The 23,390-nt window shown below is 46.0% G+C and overlaps 1 protein-coding gene across 1 annotated transcript in view; it reads right to left on the bottom strand.

Moving 5' to 3' along the window:
- Window positions 1–22,980, bottom strand: part of IQCJ (IQ motif containing J) — a 37,004-nt gene extending 14,024 nt beyond the window's left edge. The window contains exon 1 of the mRNA XM_026045219.1: window positions 22,941–22,980. Within this exon, the coding sequence (XP_025901004.1) occupies window positions 22,941–22,949 (9 nt within the window). The 5' untranslated portion in view covers window positions 22,950–22,980. The remainder of the gene's footprint in view (window positions 1–22,940) is intronic.
- Between the last annotated feature and the right edge of the window lie 410 nt (window positions 22,981–23,390).

Raw genomic sequence — 23,390 nt, 5'->3', positions numbered from 1 at the left:
GCAGGCACAGAGACCCAGCCAAGCTGCAAGCCCATTTCTGATATTCCGGAAAATAACAGAAATCTTGGACCTTCCCTGCTCCCATCTCCTCATCAAGGACTACGAGGTCCTGAATGCCCTGGGAAGAGCTCTGGAAAGCACTAGAGACTGGGGATAGCTTGAGCCTAACTCTAACATTCACTTCAACACCTGCAAGAGTCACAGAGGACTTTGGAGCCTCCCAGCCCTTACGGGGGATTCCACTGCTCCCRTCTTGCATCCAAAGTAGCTTCTTCTCCCCGGAACCTAGAGCACTAGGGCAATGCACTCCCAGGGAAGATTTTGTTATCTGGCTGTAAAAGCACATAGTGCTTTCCATTACAAAGCAGGAGTTGTCAAGCAAGTCCAGCAGCCAAAGCTCTTACCTGCTGCTGTGGTCYTCACGTGGGACCTGCTCGTCCAAACTCCTTTCTAAATAGATGGAAGCCTCRAATTTGCAAAATTAATCTATGCAGACCTTATTTACAGCCAGCACTGTTCCAGGACTTGGATTTGGGGTCTGCTGGGATGAACCCATGGAATTTCTACGCTTCCCAGGCCAGAAGCTCAAAAAACTCTGAGGTGAGAGGTTGCTTGAGGCCTTCCTCCCTCCTCAGAGGGGTCTGACTTTGGCAAGGCACCTGCAACTGAGAAATGATTTGGCGGCCACTGTGAGCAGTGGTTGCCTGACCAACACAGAGGGATTTGGAGTAGGGCCCTGCAAGACCACGGTACCAACGGGAGGGAGAGCAAGAGGCMGCACGGAGCAGGACCCACCCCAGCAGAGCAGAAGCTGATCTCCCTCTCTATACCRCGGGCAGCTGAAGACCATGTTTTAATTGAAGGTGGTTGCCTAGCAACTGCATCCTGTGTATTGCAGGGATGCTCTTCACCTGCAGCGGATCAACATCAGCCCGGCACCCTCCCAAGCTGATTAGCCCTAATGAAATTGCTGGCTACAGTAAATAGCAAATGCTCTGCCAGAGGTTCTGCTTCAAAATTGATACCCATCAACAGGCTGAACACAATCAAAGTCGTTCAGAGGTTAGGAAACCTCCTCCTCTTCCCCACAAGATGCYTCAGGCTGCTCCTTACAACGGGAGTTTATCAAGAGGGAAATAGCACTGACAGAGCTTTTCTTGCTCGAATTATTTTGCTGCAGTTGAGGACATAATGATGAAACACTAGAGTACTTGCAATTATACACAGATGTTCTTCTAAACAGACCTATGACTCTATGAAAAGCAACAGAAAATGGGACCAACCATGACCAGAACACAATTTGCTGAGCAAAAAGGCTACTCCTCTTGTCTTTATTTTGTTCCAAAACTCTGTAATGTCAAAGCCAAAAGACCAGGAAATAGGTTCTCAGATAACAGGAAAGATATTGAGCTTCTTGGTCCTGCGCAAGCCCAAAAATGTTGTGTCTCAAATGCCAAGTTCTCCTCCTTGTGCACTTAAAGGAGGACAGGAGTCCTTGTGCAGCCTTGTGCACTTAAAGGAGGCACCCAAACCTTGCAGCTCGCGTTGTGAAGAGGGCAGGGGCCTCTGAGTTTCAGGATCTGAAGGATCAACATGCAGAGGACTCATGATTAACACACAGCGTCTTGCAGCTGAAATAACAAATGCTTTTTTCCTCAGTGGTAGCCCTCCAAAGCCAAAGCAGGAGGAGAGCTTTATTTCCAAGGTTTATTAGCTCTCTGGTTATTACACTGCCTTGTTTCCCTGGCTCGGCCTCCCGCCAGCTGCCTTATTTGCTGCGTGAAACCTCGGCGTTATCCACAAAACAGGTTCTTAATGTTTAATGTTTGCCTGATGGAATCCGGCAGCACCCAGCAGAGCCTTTGAGTAAAGGGCACCCTATAAGAAAACTTAAATGCAAACAACAACAACAAAAAAGCAGYGTGTGAAACCCTATGATAGAAGCTGGTCTCATTCAGTCTCTGAAAGCAAAGAGCTGCAGTTCGTATGAATAATTCAAAAACAGCCTCAGACAAATGATCCCAGGTCTAGAAGGAAATAGTAAAACCTCTGGAGTCTGTAGCTCTTTTTATTACAGCCCGGTTCATGCTGAATGCTGTTTTCTCTGGGGTTATTTTTTACTTTTTTTTTTTTTTTTTTTAATATATATAAATGAACAGTCGGATAGGATGTTCAGATAACGCATACAGCAGAACCCGAGAGAAATATGTTAATTTTATATTCGTTTCAGCCTTGTAAATTATTCATTAACATGGATCATGCAGTTGGGTAAAAATTAAAAATTGGCGAATTAGTTTTCATTTGTTTATGTTAATTATTTAGTGTTCTCCCTTTTTATTAGAAAAAAAGCACAGATGGAGATTAGTCTTGTTCTGAGKACCTGTGTCTGCTCCCTAGACAGCACGCAAATTAGCATTGCCGTAGCTGCTTTCCTGCAGTGTCTGTAGAAACGTGACTATGGCCCAGAGCCAGTGCTGAGCCCTTGGGGTACAGGCTGGATTGCTAAACTGCAGCTCTGCCTTCGGACATTGCTCAGCAGCGTTTTGGAAAATGGGCTGCTCGGATTTGCCTTACAAATTAAGTCAACGATGGTTCCTGTCATCCTTCCCAAGCCAACGTGCTGCTCCCCAGCATGTCCCTGCCTGTTGGTGGCCAGGCTGATACCCTCAACCTTCACCACCACCATGAGAAACTACCCCCAAATGAAGGCAGAGTCACTGCACTTTGATGTCCATAGGGTGTTCCCTCTGTTTTAATATTCACCATGGGGTTTAACCACCCGCAGATAAACCCAAGCACTAAGTGTCCCCATGGCACGTGCAGCAAGGACGCACACGGTGTGCGGAGTAGGTTKCCTAGGCAATGCACACCAACAGCGTTCAGATACTCAAAAACAGAGTTTTCTTCAAGATACCTCCCTTTAGAAAGCAAAGACCATGTTTTGCTCTCACTGCTGAACCAGAAACACAAAGGGACACTCAATCTCCTTTGGAGGTTGGGGAATGTGCTCATCTTCATGGTCAATCTTCAGCTTTGCTCTTTGATTAACTGTATGATGAGTTCTTAATACTGCAACAAATTATCAAACAGAGGCCTGCTAAGAAAAGGGAGCAGTATTTAACAGCATACAACCACGAGTAGCAAGAAGTCCTCCTAGAGGAGGAAAGAAACCCAAGGCACAAGTTCCCACGCASATGCCTAACTAGTCTGGATGTAAAATCAGCGCCGTAGGCTGCATAACAGCTACACAGTGCTGCAGCTCAAATAACACCATAAACAAACAAATTGAAAAGAAAAAAAAAAAAAAAACAAATGGAAACCCTAAAAAGTTTTTAACATTTCACATATTCTCCATATTCACAACATATTCACAAATAGTCCATGCCCTTTGGAAAAAAAGCCAAAGGAAGAATAGAAGTCTCCAAAGCCCAAAACGCAGCAGGGAAAGTTATGTCTATAAGAATTTCTGGCATCTGCTTTGAACATGACATAGAAGAATATGATCAACAAATATTTTTCTGTGTCTCTAATTTCATCATTTCTAGGAATTGTCTCCAACACCTGCACAGATCCCGTCTTAATCCAATCAGTGTAGGTGCACCCTGGATGTAAGCGACACTGCTGCTGATTTTCCAGAGGACTGGAATTATGGCCCATTCTTCCCTCGGGCTGTATTAGTTACCGTGGGTTCAGAGGAATAAGGAGCAGCAAGGATTACCTGAGCCCTTCCAGCACAACAGATTGGCACCGTACATGGCATTATTATAATGCAGAATTCCCATGTATTCCCATGCAGAATGCTCCATAATTCTGAATTAAAATGTTCCTTTTCCTGTTGAAGAGCAGATGTCCATTTGCACCAAGCAAGTCATAAAAAACAAACTTCATCTCTCAACCCCTGCTTTGCACAAATACAGCAGATTTAAGTCATGACCACRCTTAACAGCCAAGCCCAAGCTTAAACCAAGTGAGTGAGTCACTTTAGGTAGAGGGTCACAATGATTAAGCTGGGCTTGTTTGGAGGACTGCAGGGCCATCCTCCTTCAAGAAAACCTGGGGCATGCCTGGGGCTGTGTGAATACAACAGCTTAAGAAAAACTAATGCTGAAAGAGAGTCATCTTCATAAACAAGAATCCCAAATTCTGTAACTTGTTAATAGGACTCTATGTTCAGAGAAATGAGTTTGTCACCTCCTGTTGTCTTTAACACTAAAGAGAAAGGAGGATTGCCACGACTTGCTTTGTATTTCTTGGAACAGATCTTTGAAGGTGAAATTCCTTAATAATTTCAGTAACAATTTACCCCCAATAAAAATTACACTTTGGCAATGCAAGCGGCGGAAACCTCTGACCTCTGCTCAGTGGCAAAATCTTGGTATTTTGTTAGAGCCAGAGACAAATAGCTCCAGTATTACAGCCCTGCAGAAATAATTTACATATTTGGGCCCAAAACTCAAATTATTRTAATCAACACTAATTCCCCAAATGACTTCACAGTTTCTTGTAACTCTAGAAACTGGGTTGTCATGGTGAATATTTATGAGGTTGATAAATCAGAACAACCTTGTGGGATATGTTCTCTCATTTGGATGCATACGATCCACAACGGGAACCGCTGTTCCTTTTCATACCAATTGGCTGGATAAAAGCAACGTTTCCACAGCCCAGCGGTTCCTGCTCGGTCCCACACCCGTATCTCCACAGCAACAAATCACAATTATTTCAGCTACTCTTTTCTGGCCGTTGCTGCCTTTTCCGGGAAGCAGATTTCYCAGAAGGCAGAAGAGAGCAGGCTGCAGGTAGCCTATATTTCCTAAACCGGTTCATGTAACTGGGAGAACGCAATGACCTGGACACTTTAAGCCTCCACTAAAATTAGTCCAGAGCTCTCAAACTGTGTAGAGACCATCTAGCCACTTGGGCATGTTCTGAGAGTAGTATTTACTCCACTTTAAGTTGGGGGAGCACTCAAAAAAGCCAAATACGCCTCATAGAGCAAGGGCTCTAAGTGACCATTTAAGCCAACCATCAGAGCTGATGGTTGCKCCTGCCACAGCTTGTGAACTGGAAGGGCCTTGGCTTGAAGAGCTTGGTTGACTTCCCCTTTACCCCGAGACAGCTCCAATAAGGGCAGATCCACAAGTGGAGCCTTCCCCAGTAAACTGGTGTAACTCCAAAGGACAAACCTGCTTTTATGGGAATATTAATAATTTAGCATTTGGGCTACCAAAGCTGTTATCCACGCTTCTCTGCTAATACATTTTAATGCCGAGTAAACTGGCACCACGCAAACCATTCAAACAATTTCATTCTTCATGTTTACAGCTATAATTGCAAACAGGAGAAGCTCAGGTTTCTTCCTTGAACGCTCCAGCGGGTGGGTTCATTTGTTTAAATCAAGCACTTCCACGGGAGCGCAGGGAACCTCTCCCCTCAATGGAGCACTTTTACCCCATCCCCACGTCCACTCACACCCAGAAGCAGCCACACKGTGAGCGCAGCGCTGCCTCGCTCCCAATGCAGCACAAGGGACCTCCCGAGGGGCTCCCCCAGCCAGAGGCTTCGTCGTGTCCCTCCCCATGGAAGGGAGGGATATTGTCCCATACCCTTTTTGAGCTGAGTACCCGCCCCATGTCCCTGCTCCCGTCACTGAGAACGGCACCACACTACAAAGGAAGGAGGATTTTCCCCCCATACCTCAGTTTCCATTTATCCGGAGCAGATTGAGCTCCCAGTCGATCAGATTCCCGGGCTCGTTCAGCCACTCTTCTCAAGGAGCCGTCATCGTCRCTGCTTCCAATGAGCACAGCCCCCGGGAGCCCCGCGCCAGCCTCCTCACCCCTATTCCCAAACCATCACGAAAGGACATACCGAGTTCAGATAAAATAGCGCTGCCTCGAGAGGTGAGGTGCCAAGAAATAAGCCTTCAAATCACAGCACCTTATTTTTCAAAGGCTGGTGTCACCATGCCATCCAATGACAAGATTTCAGCGTGATAATTCAAGATACTTACTTGGATCCAACCTAATCTTCCTGAAATAAAAGTCCATTTCACAGGATAGACTTGCGGAGATATTGCATTTTACTAAGAAATCTACATTTTTATAGGAGTGGTTCAAGGGAAAGAAGGATATATAATTTTTACACAGAGCACCATTTAACACACTGATACTTCCTAATGTAAAGTTTACAACCAGACAATCATTCCTACTTTAATTCTGAACTCCAAAGACAGAATGGATATGTTCCTTCATTATTCATCGTTCATCTATCTAAGCAGAGGTATCTGTTCCACTCAGCATTTATTTAAAGGAAATGTTTTAAGATGAACAGATATGTAGACTTCAAACACCCAGGGTAAAATTACTTCTTAATCCTCCAAACAATAAATAGTAAATATATTCTCTTTTTCTATATTCCACTTGAATCATAGCAGAAAAAGGTAAAAAAATCCATGTTTAGGAGTCGAATGGAGTTGATTTTTTTTATGAAAATGGAAATTCTCTGCAGCCAGAAGCCAAGAGTGCCGTACAGCAAACAGACGGGAAAGCTGCATGCTGGATCCCAGTGCCRTAACTCACCACCAGGCTGGATACGACAGGAAAACGCAGCCTGTCATTTATCAGCAAATTGTTATCAACCCAGCTGATCCACGATGACAATAAAGCCTGTACTAGTACTGCTGCAGAGTAATGCAGGGTTATTTTGCCCATCAGAGGAAGGAAAGGTCTGATAAGAACCAGACTCTTATGTCTTTCGGTTCTTGGATATTATGTCCACATGCGACACTCATTTACACCACGTCTGTGTGTGTGTGTGGCAGAGATATATCCACACATGCAAATAAACATGCCAAAAAAAAAAAAAATCACCAAAAATTCTTTGTTCAAGTCTGAACATTTTCCTCCTGCCTACACATGAATTATTTTATCTCATATCGCAATAATCTGTGCTAGAAACTTAAACGACTGCACCAGTATTGACATYTTCCCTATAATTCCTCCACCAGGAAATAGATTTTCACACAGAGATTAGCTGTGATAGAAAGCAAACAGGAATCCAATGCCTTTCCACAACGAATTTGGAGCTCAGTCTTGCTCTGTGCTGGCACTGAAACTCAGTCAGAAGCTCTCAATATCTTGCAGTGCAAATCTACAGCTTGATCTTGGCTTTGTAGCCTGAATTACTGCAACAGAAATGACTTTTTGCTTCACTCCCTAACACCTGCTTTACTGGAGCAGCTACACAGATAAGTGCACCAGTAAGAGAATGGTGTGTATATCCATATATATATAATTTATAGTTTGTTGGGGATTCAGTGAGACCTTGAAACGGCAGGGTTAAATGTAATAGAGATTAATTTCTGAAGCTCGGAGAACTTTGATAGAGTTTCAGGAGCCCCCAAAACCGCTCTGTTAAAGCCACATCTAGCTGTGCTATTAGCACAAGGCCAAGTCTTCTGAAGGGCGCGGATTGCTAAGCCTTAGCCACATGCATTAAGAGTTCATATCAACTTTTAATTTTTAATGTGTTTTTTCAAGCTGTGAAGAAGATATGCATTGGGATGATTAATGGAGAACGGAAAGAGCATCGTCTCTGGGGAAATTTTGTTTTGAATTTTTGCAAAGACCTGCAGCTCTGAAAAAACAAGGGTCAGGCTAAGTTAAGTGCACAAAAATGGACTTGTTTTTTCCTTTCTTCTCTTTCTTCAGAAGCCTAAGTCTCTCCACCCCTGCTCCTCAGCTTACAGGAGTTTTGTCTAGCTTTACTGGACCTGATCCAGAACTTGCAGACAGCTCATTCACTGTCTCCTTGGAAGGAAAGCTTTTCCTTGAGGCTTTTCTACAGGAGGAGACCTGCAACCCAGTGGCTCCACATTAGCACCATGCTAATGAAACCTGCCTCAAGACCACTTTGGCTCTGCCACTGCCAATATATTAGATGCCAATACACAGTCCTGAAGATGAGGACTTGGAAGCCCCCAGTCTGACCAGAATGCACCCTTGAAGCTTTTACACAGGTTGCAGCTTTTCACAGGAGATAAAGCTGCGCTTGAACCTGCTGCTGCTTAGTCAGAAACTCAAAGGCAAATAAACCAAGTCTAGGCATAGCAGAGAAGGAAGAGTCTGCAGMCACTTTGCAGGAGTCCTTAGGGCCTCTTGGCCTTCTGCAGTCCCTTGTCTTGGTGCATTTACTCACCACAGTATCTAGTTTTACCTGCTGCAGTATCTTCAGCTGGCTGGGTCAGAAGTGTTCATGTTGTAACAATCACATTACACAATGCTGTCTTTAAAATATTTTTGTTAGTTCAGCCCTCTGCATCTGAGATTTGCGAGCCCATTTTTGCCATTAAGATTTACAGAGGAGCCTTACTACTGTTTCCATATTTTTTTGGAAAAAGAATATGTTCTTAGGACAGTTTAAAAGGCATAAGAGCAAGCAGGACCAGACAAAAGGCCCCATCTCCAGCCATTGCAAGAGCAGATGAAAATTGGGGCGTTCCCAACGAAAGACCAAGCACATCATCGAGCCCCAGCTGCTGCCCAGCTGGAAAGGCAGCAAGGGCCCATTCATTTTCATGCTGAACATCACTGCCATTTCACGGGCYGCACTTGGAGCTGAGCCACAGGAGCCAGGGAGACTCGGGAGCAGCAGCAAGGAGGCTGCTCTGCAAGCACCTGAGCTGGGCTTTCTCACCTGGCAAGCAGGCAACCACCACAACGTGCTCCTCAGGCAAAGCCAAGGAGCACTCCTCCCATCTCACGTATCTCCTAAATACCCTGCGYCTCTTTCGCCAAGGGATACGGATCAGCAAAAAGACACCTGAGCATCATTAGTAAATCAGGCAGGCTGGGCACGTAGCCTCCATGGCCACTAATGAGCCTATTAATCTATGCTCTACAAGGAGCCTGGCTGGTCAACGAGGAGAGAGAGGCTGGCAGGCTTTGATACAGCGTGCAAAGCCGGCTGCGCGAGGGATAGGAATGCTTTGCTTTGAGATGCACCATGCAGCTGGGGCCTTCCCTTCATCCTGCTGTGAAGGGTGCAATACGGTGCAGCTTGCACGCTCGGATAATGCTAATTTGAGTTTTTGGAAGGCTTCAGCTCATCTTCCAGAAGATTTTTTATTAACCGTCCCACTGCAAGCCCACAGGGGTAATATCAGTAGTGCTGGCTTTAACTTACCTGTATTAGTATTAATGTGATCCAGCCATTCCCTCCCCCAGACTAAACAAATATGCTGCAGTAATTATTTCAAGTAAAAGAAAACTCAAATATGTATTAATAAGAAAACCTGTGTTCTCGCTGCCAGGAATCACTATTCGGATCCTCCACCACGCAAACTGTGGAAGTTTCTGCTTCAGGTTCCCAACAGCACAGCTGAAACCACCAAACTCACAGGATTGAGATGCCCTAAAGGGCACAGTAAGAAAAATCGCTCTCTAAGTGCCATGTCTCCCCAGGCCAAGTGACAGAAAGAAGAGAACTCAACTCATAAAACATTTGAAATTTTCAGTCATCAGAAAACAAGATAAATCCCTTTAGCTCACACAAGAAAGAACCCATCTCATTATAAATCTCCTTTTCGAGRTATTTTCATAGTGTCTCTGGCTTTTAAAGTGAGATCCATTGCACCAAAGGTCTTCAGACACATGAGTGCATGTGAAACAGCCTGTTTTCACTGAATTTAATAGTACAAGGACATAAGAAATACCACTATCGTAAAACAGATTCACTGCCAACCTACAGTAAGGTCACAGAAGTGAACTTTATTGACTCAAAAGCAGAAGGAAAGGTCAAATGGTCACACAAAGTTACATCCCTGAGGAGTCAATTTGTGTGTATGGCGGGGCAAGGGTGGAACATACAGAAAAACGTTATATAAACGTTAAATTGAAGATACTGCCTTAATGCTATGATTATATCTCTGGGAACTGCAGTATTAACAGAATGTATCTGTCAAAATCTGGAGTTTGGGGTTTAAAGAAAAAGCACGTGTTGGGTCCATTTATCATGGCCTGTTGAAAGCAGTAAAGGTCAAGTCAGTTGCTTTATAGAAAACTACTTACAAGTGGGTAAACGTTAGCTGTAAGAAGGAAAGGTCAGATCAATAATGTTGTGTAATCGCTCAGAGCGAGCGACTGTTCATCATGGGAAAGATTGCAGAGATCATCTCACTGCTCAGGCAGGTCCGCAAGCCCCAGCAGGGCCTGGCCAAGACCACCTCTCTGCTACCTGCATGAGGCTTCCCAAYGTGAAAGGGGGGCACAGACTCGTTATTTTAACCCTGGAGTTCACCATGAGAGGCTTTCAACAAGGATTATAGACTGCCACAAGACATAAGCCCTAAACCTCCCTGCAGGGTTTAGACTAGATGTATGCAAGTCTCTCGGAGGTGCTGGGTTTCTTCAGGGCTTTGAACGTTTGCTTGCTGAGCAACCCTGCTCTACAGAGGGTAGCCTTCCTCTCTAGACAGGGGAAGCCAACACTCAAGATGTCAACGCTCAAAAGCATGGGGACTCGAAGCATCCCAGCGCAAACCATGCAGGCCAGGCTGTACTCATCCAGATTGCCAACTCTCGTTTGGCCAAGACACTGGCCAAGATGTCTTGTGCCCRTGCTAGGTGCATGGATGAGGCAGCACAACTCAGCCCTCCTCTTCCTCACTCGCTGAGGAGCTTGGCCTGAATACCATAAACCCATAGGGACTGAATACCATAACCCCAGTCCCTCCATAACCCCTGTTCTCCTGACCCCAAATACCTTGATTAAAATGACAAGCCCAGCTCGTTACAGCGCGACATGATGCCAGGAAGCCCTTGTGCTCTGCAAAAGCACTGACCACGAGGAAGCGATACCGGGAGGAGGAAGTGAATTGTTGCAAGCAGAAACAACTCAATTAGCACTAAATTTAGCACAGAGGCAGTAAAAGCTACTGAGAAAGTAAATGGATTTCTATTTAAATCTTATGTTTTCCCTTTCTAATTCCACCTGACAGAGAAGCAGCACCATATGCTCAGTCAATACTTATTGTATCTACAATAGGACCATTACTTTTCTTGCCACCATACATTAAGCTGTTGTGCTTTTTCAAAGCCTAAATATTGGTAACACAGGCTTTGTGAGAGACACTACAGCGACAACCCGACCTATAGGCAGATGTGCTAAGCCTGACTCTTCCTGATGGGTGGAACAAGGTTTTCTGCCCTTGCCTTGATGAATCTGCCTGTTCAGACATTACACTGTAAAAGTCGATAATTATGCATTATTTCAGTGCACACTGAAGACCAACTTCTGGATAGCATCCAGAGACTGCACTAGCTAGGAGAACAGGCTGCTGTGTCCTAAACCAAGATATCACATCATCCACACGTAGCAATTTCACAGAGTGGGTTTATAAGGACTGAGAGCATAGTGGTGGCTTGTCTCCTCTCCTGTTTAATACAGCATTTCTCCTCTCCATGCCAGCCCTGCAGACCATAACCACTGGCTGAGCAAAGATGTTTTTGTAGAAAGGTATCTAACTTTACCGCAGAGATGCTGGTAGACAGGAGCCATCCTCGTGGCTGTCATTGCCTTGGCCTCCTTCCTTGGAATTCCTCTTTCCTGGCAGCCAAGTGTCTCCAGAGGCAACCGGCCTGCTGGTACCCCGTGGGCAGGTAGTGCTGGAGAGCTGGCCAGGTTCTCTGTGCTGAGCATTGCCAGGGAGATTCCTCCAGGCTGAAGGGCCTCCAAGCCAAGGATCGTGTCTGCAAGRACCAGGGATTTCTTGCTGCACAGGAAATTGGTGAAGTTTTTCTAAATAGCAATGGTGGAGGCCATGGTGAAGATGCACATGTATCAGTCCTGCTCCAGAAGATCCGTCCTAGGACGTTATTCAAGTGGAAACACCACCTCATGAGAAAAGGAGCTATGACAGCAGCTAGTTCAGTGTGGACTGTATGGCTGCTGATCTCCTTAAAGAATCAGAAAAGATGAACCAGCTTCTCTAAGCTTATGTCTCTACATGGCGTTTGGACCCCACCACGAGCACTGAGTTTGCTTCTACCTTTAGCACCCAGCCTCTCCAACGAGATACATCTGGTGTGGGCTCCTCCACTGTTGTCTGAAACTGCAGGAGACGCTCGCTCAAAAATAGATGCTGTTTCTCCACTGCCCACCAACCCATTCTTTAAAAAACCAYTAATACAGACTTTTAATCCAAGGTAAAAGCACCTCACAAATATTGCTGACCCATTTCATTAAAGAGCAGTTTATTAAAGAGTAATGGAACAAGACAAAGCACTCAGAGCCGCTTTGCAAGTTATGAGAACAGCAAGCAAAAAATGAAAAAAAAGCACTATGAGRCATTTATCCCTTCGTCTCACAAATAATTAGAAATCCATGAGACCGCGTTATGCTTTTTAAATAGGCTGTAGTAATGGCTTGTGGGAATACAGCTCGATGACAGTAGTTCATCACGGTAAGCCAGCGCTGTAGGGTTACGCTACGCCAGGTCTAAATGGGAACCATTAGTTTCCCTTCTGCATTGCAGCACAAGCTGGTGTGCATTTATGGGAGCATCACTGGCGGTCTCCAACTGATATTTTTTTTAAATTAAGTGCTATGCCTACTGAGTTAATAAGCATGCAGTCAGGAAGGTCTCTCAATAAGCTCCCGTAATAGCGCATGCAATATTTTGTAGTAACAGATAATAAAATTTGACAAAGCATTCTGTAATTACCACTCCGCTTTATAGAATATTCCTGATACGCAGAGCGTGCTGCTCAGCCTAAGAAATGGCACAACGCTGATAAAGCCTGCGGCTTGCTTACACTTGGAAGGCACTGATGAAGCCGAGATGAAAGATTTAAGCAGGTTTGCTTAAAAAACAAGAGGTTTTGCTGTTGGTGCTTGTTGAAGAGCACAACCAGCCCTTCCTCATCCCATTCCTGCTGGCTGTGACATGCTCCATGCAGGGCTTGCCCTGGCACCATCGGGAGATGAAAGTGAGGCAATATCTGCCCGTTGAGCGATGCATTGCTTTGGAAATGCACTGTCTGTGCCATTAAGTGACCTTGCTCAAAGGCAAACTCTTCAGCTCAGGGGAGCAATTGCTGCAGGAGAGAGGAAACCGAACGAGTTTGCACTGACCTCAGAGAGCAAGGTAGCTGATGCTCGGGAGAGGCAATCAAGGTCCGAGGTATTTTACCTTTGCAAGAGGTAATTGCAATACCCCGGACAATTCCGTGGAGAATGGCTGCAGAAGCTCTCCCCAGCAAAAAGTGAAAAATAAAAGTTATATTATTATATTATATTATATTATATTATATTATATTATATTATATTATATTATTTATTTTTCTTGTAACTGCAGCTCTCCAGTGTATATCCTGAGACTGCTGACCGGTCCCCAAATAGCTGCATTTCCACTGATGCCACCTTCCTCTCCTGTTTTTTATCAGATGCCGATAGCAAGGAAGACTCCAAAACACCACAGAGCTTCCCCGGTTTGATCCAGCACTACCAAACTACAGCTTTACCACTGGACTGGAGCGGGCAAACCATTTCTTTCTGCAGAACAAGCTGCCTTTGCTCCTTCAAACCCTCTCCCTTTCCAGCGACACTCGCGTTGCCCCGGCAGATTTCCATAGGCATAACTTCTTCCAGATGGCAGATTCCGTGCAGACGGTAATTTGCATAATTTAAAGCTGCTCGCTAGCATAAATTACAGCACGGCACACACACAGGTGGTTCCTTCAGCTCCTGCCTTGCTGCCGTGGAAGCCCCTGAGGTTCCTGGGTGACCTTCAAGACGGCCACCTGGCCTTGGGGTTCAGCTCTTGCTCATGGCAGCGGCAGTCGGAAGCAGGTGATGGGAAGGAGATGCCTTCCTGGCCACAATTCCCACCTGAACGTGCCCCACGCAGGAAGGATTTTCCATGAAACTGAATATCAGCAAAGTGGCTGGGTGTTCTCTTGGGAGCAAGRTCAAGGGATGCTCCTGGAGACACGCTGGGCTGCATTGCAAGCAAGCTGGAATAACCACACTGCCAGGAATGAAGGACTTAGGAGTCTGTATTGGATTCCTGACCATTTAAAGAAAACAGTTTTATCATTTTTAGCCCTATTTACTGACTTCAGAGGATGTTTAACACACCTCCCTGCAAATATTCTGTCATTGAAGTCTGTTAGGCAAAATGATTCCCATTTGTATCACGTTTTGAACAGTGCATTGGTCCTTTTCCTTGGAAAAGCATCTAATAGAGCTCAAAATGAACACTACGGAAAATTGTAGGGAGCTACTGGGATCATGAAGATATCAGACTCCCATCCCAGATAGGATTTGAAGGGGGATCTGCACCAAAACCAGGGTATTTATTTGGGCTCGTGCACTGCTTGTGCAAGCAGGAGAATGTGCTCATGCTCAGCAAGYGTGGATGCCTAGGAAAACCAGGAGCCTCTCCGTTGCTCCCACATTCCCTGGGCCACTCCGTACATGCTGGAGGGTTCAGAACCAGAATAAATAAAAATTGAGTTACGATTCAGTGAACAAGAACGAGGAGTGACTCCAAGAAAGCCCGGTCGCTCGCTTGCCAAGAAACTGTGGACAAAACCAGCGCAATTATTCCCACTGAGCCTAAAATAAGGAAAAAGAAAGTGTTAAACACGTAATTCAGTGTTTGCAGTAACAGCAACGTGTGCTGCACAAAAGTGATATTGAACCCACAGAGCAAAGGCGCTGTGCTCTCACGTTGCTCTGCTTTGCTTAGACCACGGGGAGGACAGAATAGGAGCTGCTTTCCAATRGCTGATGCTGGTCTGTTCAAAATAAAATAAAAATAGCCTGTTTTCTACTGATTTTACAGAGGATGGCTTATGTGCTATACATTGGTCCTTACAAAACTTCTTTTTATATATGGATGCATAAGATTTTCTCATCTGCTTTGTAACTGATAGGGAAAACACCAGGATGAAGGTGTAAAACTGGAGAACACCTGGATGTACCCGTATTTCACACTTCAGATGCAACCGTGATAGCTCAAGACCTACAGTCATAACTGAATGTCCAGAAAAGRGAAGATCACAACAAGGTCCCCAACTACCCACGCAAATACTGGCACTGAAACAAGCTCAGAGGGCAACATCCCACCGCGGTATCACCATCCATGACCTGGGATACTGTTCATCATCTATCTGCAAGCCCTTGTCTCACCTACACAGCTTCAAAAACCTGCAATAAATGAACCAGGGCTCTACCAGCYCCAGCCTCCTGTGCATTGTATCTCTGCTTCATCCCCGGACTGGTCCATGCTTTGCTGCTCCCACCAGCAAAAAACAGGTTGGGATGGAGGCAATCTCCTCCTCATCACCCAAAGTGACACATTGATGGGCAATGGGTGTCTGCACRGCTGGTTGGGATGAAATCACTCCCAACAGAAGCTCCCTGCCAAGGATGAAGTCATTCAACCTTCTAAAGAGCTTCAGTTTATAGAGAACATAAGTTTCTGTCCTGAAATACACCCAGCAGCACTCGAAACATGCAGCCGCTCGAAACAGAAATGTGCTGGCAAACACAAAATGCAAATGTGTGCATCTCCCAAAGAGCCCCACTACGCACAGAACAGAAGTCTGAGGCCCAAAATAAGACCCAGCCCCACCAAAAACACACATGCTTCCCCACATCTTGCCTTGCTTCCATCAGTTTAGCAGCACAATGAAGCCATTCCCATAGCTAGCATATGCACTGCATGAAGACTAGCCAAGATTTCACATTCTTTTGTTAATTTGGCAGAGGAGAAAGACACAATAGAAGAGAGCCCTACAATTTGCAGCCATCTGCAATACTGAAAACAGTAATAAACTYGCAATGTGCTGTTATACATGTTATTGCTCCTAGCAAGCCAATGTCTTCAAATATTTATGCCTTTTTACATCTAAATTAATGCCTCTTAATTTCTGTAGCAAGACCGTGTTTTCAGGCGTCTCCTCCCATTATATGACCATTAATCTTGTCCACTGGTTCGTGCTCCTGTAGCACAATGCAATTTACTCTGTCAGAGATCACTGGAGAAGTCATACGCAATTATAAATGTAAGGCGTTAAGCTACTTAACGCTCTTATTTTTAGGTTTATGACGTGCTCCAGCAGTCCTTGATGTCTTCATCTTCACACAAAGAGCCCCTACCCAACCCCATGGGACATAGCCATCACCAGACTCATCGCTCTGCTTCTCAACAATCACGAAGCTCCTCAAAGGACGCTGAAATCCATATTTTAAATTAAAGTTTGTGCAAGAGCCGTCACAGGCGTCTCAGAGACAGGTCTAGATGTAATTGCTTCCCCCACTTGAATACGTTCGCTGTCCTAATGATGAATCTACCATCTCCCTTCTGCTGGGGAAAAATTACAGCAGCTTCTCAGCGGGCTGGCGCTGCAGGTCACATCCATCATCCCCAGGCCTCTGTTTTACTTTTAATTACAACGCTTCACTCAGGGATGTAGCTCCACATCATAAACCTAAGGAGAAAGTAGCATTTAATTTGTAGAACAGCCATTAAATCCTCTGCTTCAATGACATTAATTTGCTGCTCTTCCTCGCGCTGAGGAAGAAGTGACGTTACCTCGCCCTCAGGATTTAAGATTTCACAAAGAGCAGATTGCCCAAAGCCACCACTGCTTTAAAATTAAGGGCATTTTTCCTCAGTGTCCACGTGTTTGCCGTGATGCCACCTGTCAACTGAAACCTCCACAGAGAACCGGTCCCAAAGAGCTGGCAGAGAGGTTATGGTTGTGGTTTTTAAAGAGATAATTTAAGAGCAGTCATTGTGCCTGTGACRACCGCGTCAACCTGAACATTTCCATCCCATTTTTCCCTTTTTTTTATTTTATTTTTTCGGCGGATCCTGGTTATGAGCATGCAAAATCCCGCGTTTTGATGACTTCAGCGGTCAGGTCTSATGCACACGGTGCCTGGTAAATCCACATGGCTTCGGGCTATAACATTTGTGATTGATTCGTGAAACCTGATAGTAATTTGCAACAGACTCCATAAGCATCTTCCATTCCAAATCCCCGAGTTACACCCCAAATGTCCTGAAATGGCATTTAAAAGGAATGACTTTCAACAGCAATAAATGTGGATGCTCCATTTGCCTATGGGATTTTTGAGCCTTCAGACTTCACATTTCCAAGCTATTCTGTGCTAATAGAAACAGCCAGAAATACACTTTCATTAAAAATGCAAAAGCCAAGAATATTCCTGAGAAATGTGGAGTCCAAGTGCAAGAAAACACCTACCAAGCTCTTTTTAATACTGATGCATCACCARTATCTACCCGACCCCTGCAAGCAATTCTGAGGTAAAAAGCTCTTTTATCTGCAAAGCCTGATTTGAGCCAGTTTTCCTGTTCATAGCTTGTGATTTCAGTACAAAAAAGAGGTTCTTTTTGGTGACATAAAGCTATTCTAAAGCTTGCTTTGGGGATTCACATCAGASACTCAGATAAAACCTACTGGCTTGAGAAGCCAAAGTGCTGAGCTCCCTTTTGTTGGCACAACATTTGGAAACCAGTCAGTTTACGCTGATTAAGAGGAGTTTTACTGTACTGATAAAAGATGTTTAATCAGCAAGCAACACATGTAAGAAAGAAACTAATTTAAAAAAAAAAAAAAAAGCAGCTGGCCTTAAAGAAATCCAAAAGTACCTAGAAACTGTGGGTTTTTTTTTTTTTTTTTTTAGCTGTATCTCCTTTCTAGAGAAGGGAGCCAAACAGCCCGGGCCACCCTGCTACCTTCCACCTCCTTGAGCTTGTCCTCAAAAGGGTTTTCCTATTTTTCTCATAGGAGTTATGGATTTCCAGGATTGAAGGGTAGAGCCTGCCCTAGCTGCTGCTCTGCTCGGGAGCACTGGAAGGGCTAAAGGGAAGCACTSGAGCTGCTGGGTTTGCTGCTGGTTTTGTGCCTACCCTGCTCACAAGCCACGGTGCCCGCAGCCCGTTGGGGCTGGGTTTCCAAACCCGGCCTTCCTGGGATGATGCCAAGGATGGCAAAGGAGAGACCTGGCTCAGCTGCCTTGGGCGCTGCACAAACGGCTCCGAGGCTGGTGGCCAAAGTGCCCTCCAAGGTGGGACGGCCTGGATGTTAACTTCCCTGGTCTGCTTTGTGCTTATCAAGACTAGGCAAGATGCAGCTAATTAACACGACAGAGTTGGGGTAATATGGGTGGGTGTCCAGCAGAGCGTGTGGGCATGGTGGGAAGCACAAGGAGGGCATCATCATCTGCCTCCTTTCTGGTCATTCTCAGGGCAATCAGAAACACATCAAATGTCATTTTTGGATGTATTCTAGGACTGTGCATAGTATAAAGATATTTCTCTGCTGCTAGCTCACCAAAGTAGTAGAGAATGACTTACAAACCAAAAGTCTGGAAGAGTTTCTTACAATGTCATCCGCTCCTGCTTAGGGGCTGCTCAAAATCACTTCCATCTTCTGTAACTAGGAGCTTCTGCCCTCTCGCTGTCCTGGCCAGTGGCAATCACAGAGCAGGCTGCCCCTGACACACACAGTCCCTGCCACTTGGCTTCTAGCAAACCAAAGCCGACTGCCACCCCTCGGGTCTACGTATCCCAGAGCAGGAGGTACCCAGCAGAACAGCTGGAGCTTTGAAGGGCGAGAACTGATCTTCTATGCACAGCACACATCCAAAAGGTATCCACAGACTGCTAGGAACTGATAGCAAGCTCTACAATGCTCTGTGTTATTGCATCTTACCCTGAAGTGGTTTGCAGAAAGCAGTAGCTCGTCTGCAGCTGAGCTGGTGACAACTACCTGCAGCGACTGTTCCTCAGTGCACCAACCCTTCCCAAGCTGCTCCTAGCACAGGAAACAAAACCATTTTAATCGGAAACCACAAAGGGGACAAAATCACCTGTGCAGACTTCCCAGTCATTTCTCTGCTGKGGAGGAAGGCAAGTTTGTGGCTAGAGCCTGTGTCTCCTATTGCACCAGCTGAAACAGCTGGAAAAAYTACACAAGTTTCCAGGCTTGCTTGAGTCCAAGGGAACAAGCAGCAGAGAACAAAGCCAGGTACAAGACGAGGAGAAAATCGCTCACGCTTTGGGTATATGTTACATATYTGCCTATCAAAGGGGTCCACGGAAGCCCTGCATGGATGAGAGAGTCCGCAGGCTCTGCCAGCGCTGGCTGCCCGGCCAGGAAGGGCCGTTTTGGCAGGGACATTGAGCAGATYCCTTTGGGCCCGGGAACGGGGCTGATATCGGGGCTGGGAACGGCGCTGCTATTGCCAAGCRGTTTACAAGGGCTTGCTGTAATTCCACACAGCAAGCGCGTTGTCGCCCCGCCGTGCCGAGATGGGCTGGGAAACGGGATGGGAGGCTCTCATCCAAGCGCCTCTGCATGCAAGTAGCTTAGCTGCTTGCAGCAACATCGGGTAGAATTGGGCAYGGAGGATTGATTACCCCAATCCCCACGCGCAGCCTGCTTGCCCAGACAGAAGAGTCTCTGCAAGAACTGCTGGGCAGTTTTACTCCTTTCTTCTGGATTTTCAGGCTTGTTTCTTCCCAGGATGTTTGGGCAGCATCCCTGGTGTGGAACTGCACCTTAGCTCCACTTTGCATTTAATAGTGCTGTTAAACACTCTCGTTTCTGGCTGTTTTAACCACCTGTAATTTAATAGGCCTCCTTAAACACTCCATTGAATTCTGAGAATAACCCGGAGATTTTAGTACAAATATCTTCTYGCCACAGAACAGAGGGTTTGAAATAACAGTGATTTCAGTGGAGATATAAGAACCAAGTTCAAGTGTTGGGTCCATTCCGGGACAGATTCACCTGGGCCCGCAGCTTCTTGCCATGTTACTTAGGTGTTTTAGCTGCAAAGTTGCATTTGGCTCTCCATGGAGATTATTTATATATTATAAATATATAAATATATAAATATTATAAATTATATTATTTATATACCTRTTATAATATATAAGTATATTATATATTATCAAAACAGACCCTACAGCAGGTAGGATTTCCCTCTACTCAAGCCACCTGCGCCTTTACTATCCTCCCACCCACCGCATCTCCTCACGCTGCAGTGAAGAGCTCCTCTCCTTCCCTTGATCCACAGTTTTCACATTGCTGAGCGGTTTATGTCRCCTTTCCTCTCCTGTTCAGCTAAATTACACATATTTTACTCTTCGCCTTCCCTCAGACAGGTCCAGGTAAATGACCTGGTTCAGGCTCTGCATAAAACTATGCCGTAACAGCCAACAGTTTYACTAGCACAATTTTATCACCATTCACAGGTTTTCTGAGCACTACTTTGGGCTATGACTGTCTTTCCTTATTTTGGCATACCTTTAAAGGAGGTATTGCCTAAGTTTAATCAGCTCCCACTTCCTTATACYGATATTTAAGATGAGATATGATCAGTACTCTTACCTAGTAGCTATTTTCCCAAAAAGCTATTTTTCTCAGAAGTGCGTTATGTATTCTCCAAGGACATAACCTTTCTATATGGAATTGTCTCCATATCTAGATTCTGCTGAATTCAATGAGGATGAAGGTTACTTCGCACAGCTCCTGCCCAAACTCCTAAAGATCTCCCAGGCAAAATCCTTCTTTCCTGAGGGATTCTAACATCGCATTTAGTGTTGTGGTGGGCTGGGTGTTTCAGCACACCGTATTTATATGTCAAACCTCTTGTTTGGGAACATATTTAAACTCAGATTACACCATATCAACCCGTGTTCAGGCAGACCCCAAGGTCTGAAGGGTTCTCAGCACCACTGCAAGAGGAGCTGCTCTGGTACATGGGGACAGGTTGGAGCTGCCAACAAAGCCTGGTGAGCTCCCTCTGCTCTTGATACCTTTGCAAATGCAGAAGCCTTTTCACCAGACCCCACAGCCACCATCAGCAAGAGCCATTCGGACCTCGCTGCTGGGACCAAGGGCAAGTTCAATGGGGAGCTGGAGCCACCCAAGCTCTGTAGACACCACCTCAGGCTCGTGGTACGGCACAATGTCCCATAAAGACACCTGAAGACTGAATTGCCCAAACCCGTGTGAATTTCTGTCTTTTCTGACATACAGAGTGTTAAATGTTATCTTCRCAAAGACATTCACCTACACTTACGAGTCTGTCTGACAACTACAGGCATTTTCTGACTTCACCTACAGAGAGCCCACCAGCAAGCAAGGTCTTTTATTTCAGAATATTTCAGAATATTTTAGAAATTTTAGAACCGTGTTTTCTTTGGCATCCAGGGAAACTGCTGCCAGTACAGAAATTACCCTTGAAATTCACCTCATTTCTGTATTTCAGATCCACACCAACTTTTAAATACAAAATATGTGAACTAGTTGGTAACCATTGGCCATATAAGTAGGTTCGTTGTTCTTATTCAGATTATACTAGTTGGCAAACTGTTAGCATAAAAACTTGCAGGACCCTTAAATGACCTAAAAATGCAGTTTTGTGAGGCCAGAGCCATAAAGTAAGTGAAGCTCAGATATAATTTCTGTAGCTCATAATGGACAGTGCAAACCRAGAACAATATTTGACACAACATAGGTGACTCTGCAGCCCTGCATTGTGAGTGTAAAGCGAATTCCAGCAGCTTACTCTTAAAATGAACTCTTTACATACACGTATTTGTTTACAAGGCTACCTCTGCTGCCTATCTTGCCTATCAAACATCTGGCAAAACTCGAATCAGGCACTAAAAGGAATCAAAATACACTCCGCTCTAGCTAAATTAGATACTGCTAATGCATTCCTTTTTTTTCTCCCTGTGCAATTTAGCAAATTAGTTTACATTGTCTGACAAGTTGTCCTAGAAAACATAAAAGCTCAGATTAATTTTAGCTCTGTAGAAATTATTACTCAATATTTGTTTTTTTTCCACTCGCCCACACTAGAGTTAAGACCCATATCTTCCCTGTCATGTCAGATACATCAATACCAACACGTTAAACCTCCTCCTTCCCTCCGGCTGGTTTAAAGGCAGCCGGATGAAGCCTGGGTAGTGGATAGAGTCTCACCTGCTGTGTGAAAACCCTAAAATGAAATGCCCGAGCTACCATTTACAATTAGCTTTAACTCCAATTTGTTGCCTCAGAATACGCTAGTCTGCCATATATCTTCAGAGTTAATAGCACCTAGCTGTATATATTCCCCCGTGGGGCTTATATACGCTCATTTCAGCATACTGCACTCTGATGGATAGCTTTTTAATAGTGCCTACAACATGCAGCTATTCAGTTAGCAAGCGGGAGCAAATCGGAAACCCTCACAGGTTATTTCTAATCTCCATTGAAATCCTGCCCAGCTTTGCACCAGTTGTAAACATAACACATGCTGGAAAAAGCTCTTCTTGGGGGGAGCAGTTTTAATAAGGAAAAAAACCAGAATTCCCACGCGGACGCTTGTGCGCTGACAAGCACCCACCTCGGGATGCCGGCAGCTCTGCATGGATTTGCTGCCCTGCAGGGTCTGTGTCTGGATCAGGGCACCCACCGAATCCCCCTCTTACCCCAGGGACACCCAAACCCCACTTTTCCCCCCAAATAATTCCCGAGCCAAAAGGAAGGAGCGGCTGAACCTGCAGCAATTCCGCACAGCAGCACGGGCACTGCTCCCCCGAAGCCCTGAGCGTCTCCTCAAACGCCGCTTTAAATTGGGAGCCCACACCCTGCCAGCCAAAAAAAACCCCAGTTTCCCTAATAAACTTGCAGCTCTGCACGCCTGGCAGGCAGCGTTTGCTGAATGTGCAAAGGAGCGGGGAAAGGAGCGGGGAAAATGGGAAGCGCAGCGGGGCTGAGGCTGCCTGGAGGGAACCCGCCCGTGCCGCCCCGCGAGCAGCATCCCGGGCCCGGCCGCCCGCCTCGCCAGCCCCCGGCCCCAGCTATCCATCCGGGAGGCGCTCAGGGAATTCCATACGTTACCAGCCGCATGGCGGGGTCTCCGGGCAGGGCGGCGGGGGCCGCGGGCGGCAGCGCAGGCAGGAGCGGAGCTGCAGGCGCGCTCGCTCTATCGGCATCAGAAAACCTCCGAGAAAGGGAGGGGGGAAATAATTAAAAACAGAAAGAGCCGGCGAGCCCGGCGAGTCCTGGCAAGTGGCCAGCACGGGGCTGGAGCCGCCGCTCGGGGCTGCAGCGCTGGAGCGGAGGGAACCGCGGCGCGCGGGTGGCTCTGGCTGCCGTGGCGCTCGCCAAGGACGGAGCCGCAGCGGCCACGAGCCGCCCTGCGCTTATGTGCCACGCACACGCACACCCACCCGTGCGGAGACACGCGCGCACCCGTGCAGACACACGCACACCCACCCGTGCACGGACACGCGCGCAGGGCGCTCCCGGCTGCCAGCCCCGATCCCTCCTTCCCTGTCTGCTGCCCCT

Source organism: Nothoprocta perdicaria, unplaced genomic scaffold (genome assembly GCF_003342845.1).
Source record: "Nothoprocta perdicaria isolate Ctin4 unplaced genomic scaffold, notPer1 scaffold_4, whole genome shotgun sequence".
Taxonomy (NCBI): Eukaryota; Metazoa; Chordata; class Aves; order Tinamiformes; family Tinamidae; genus Nothoprocta; species Nothoprocta perdicaria.
This window is presented reverse-complemented; position numbering and strand designations above follow the sequence as displayed.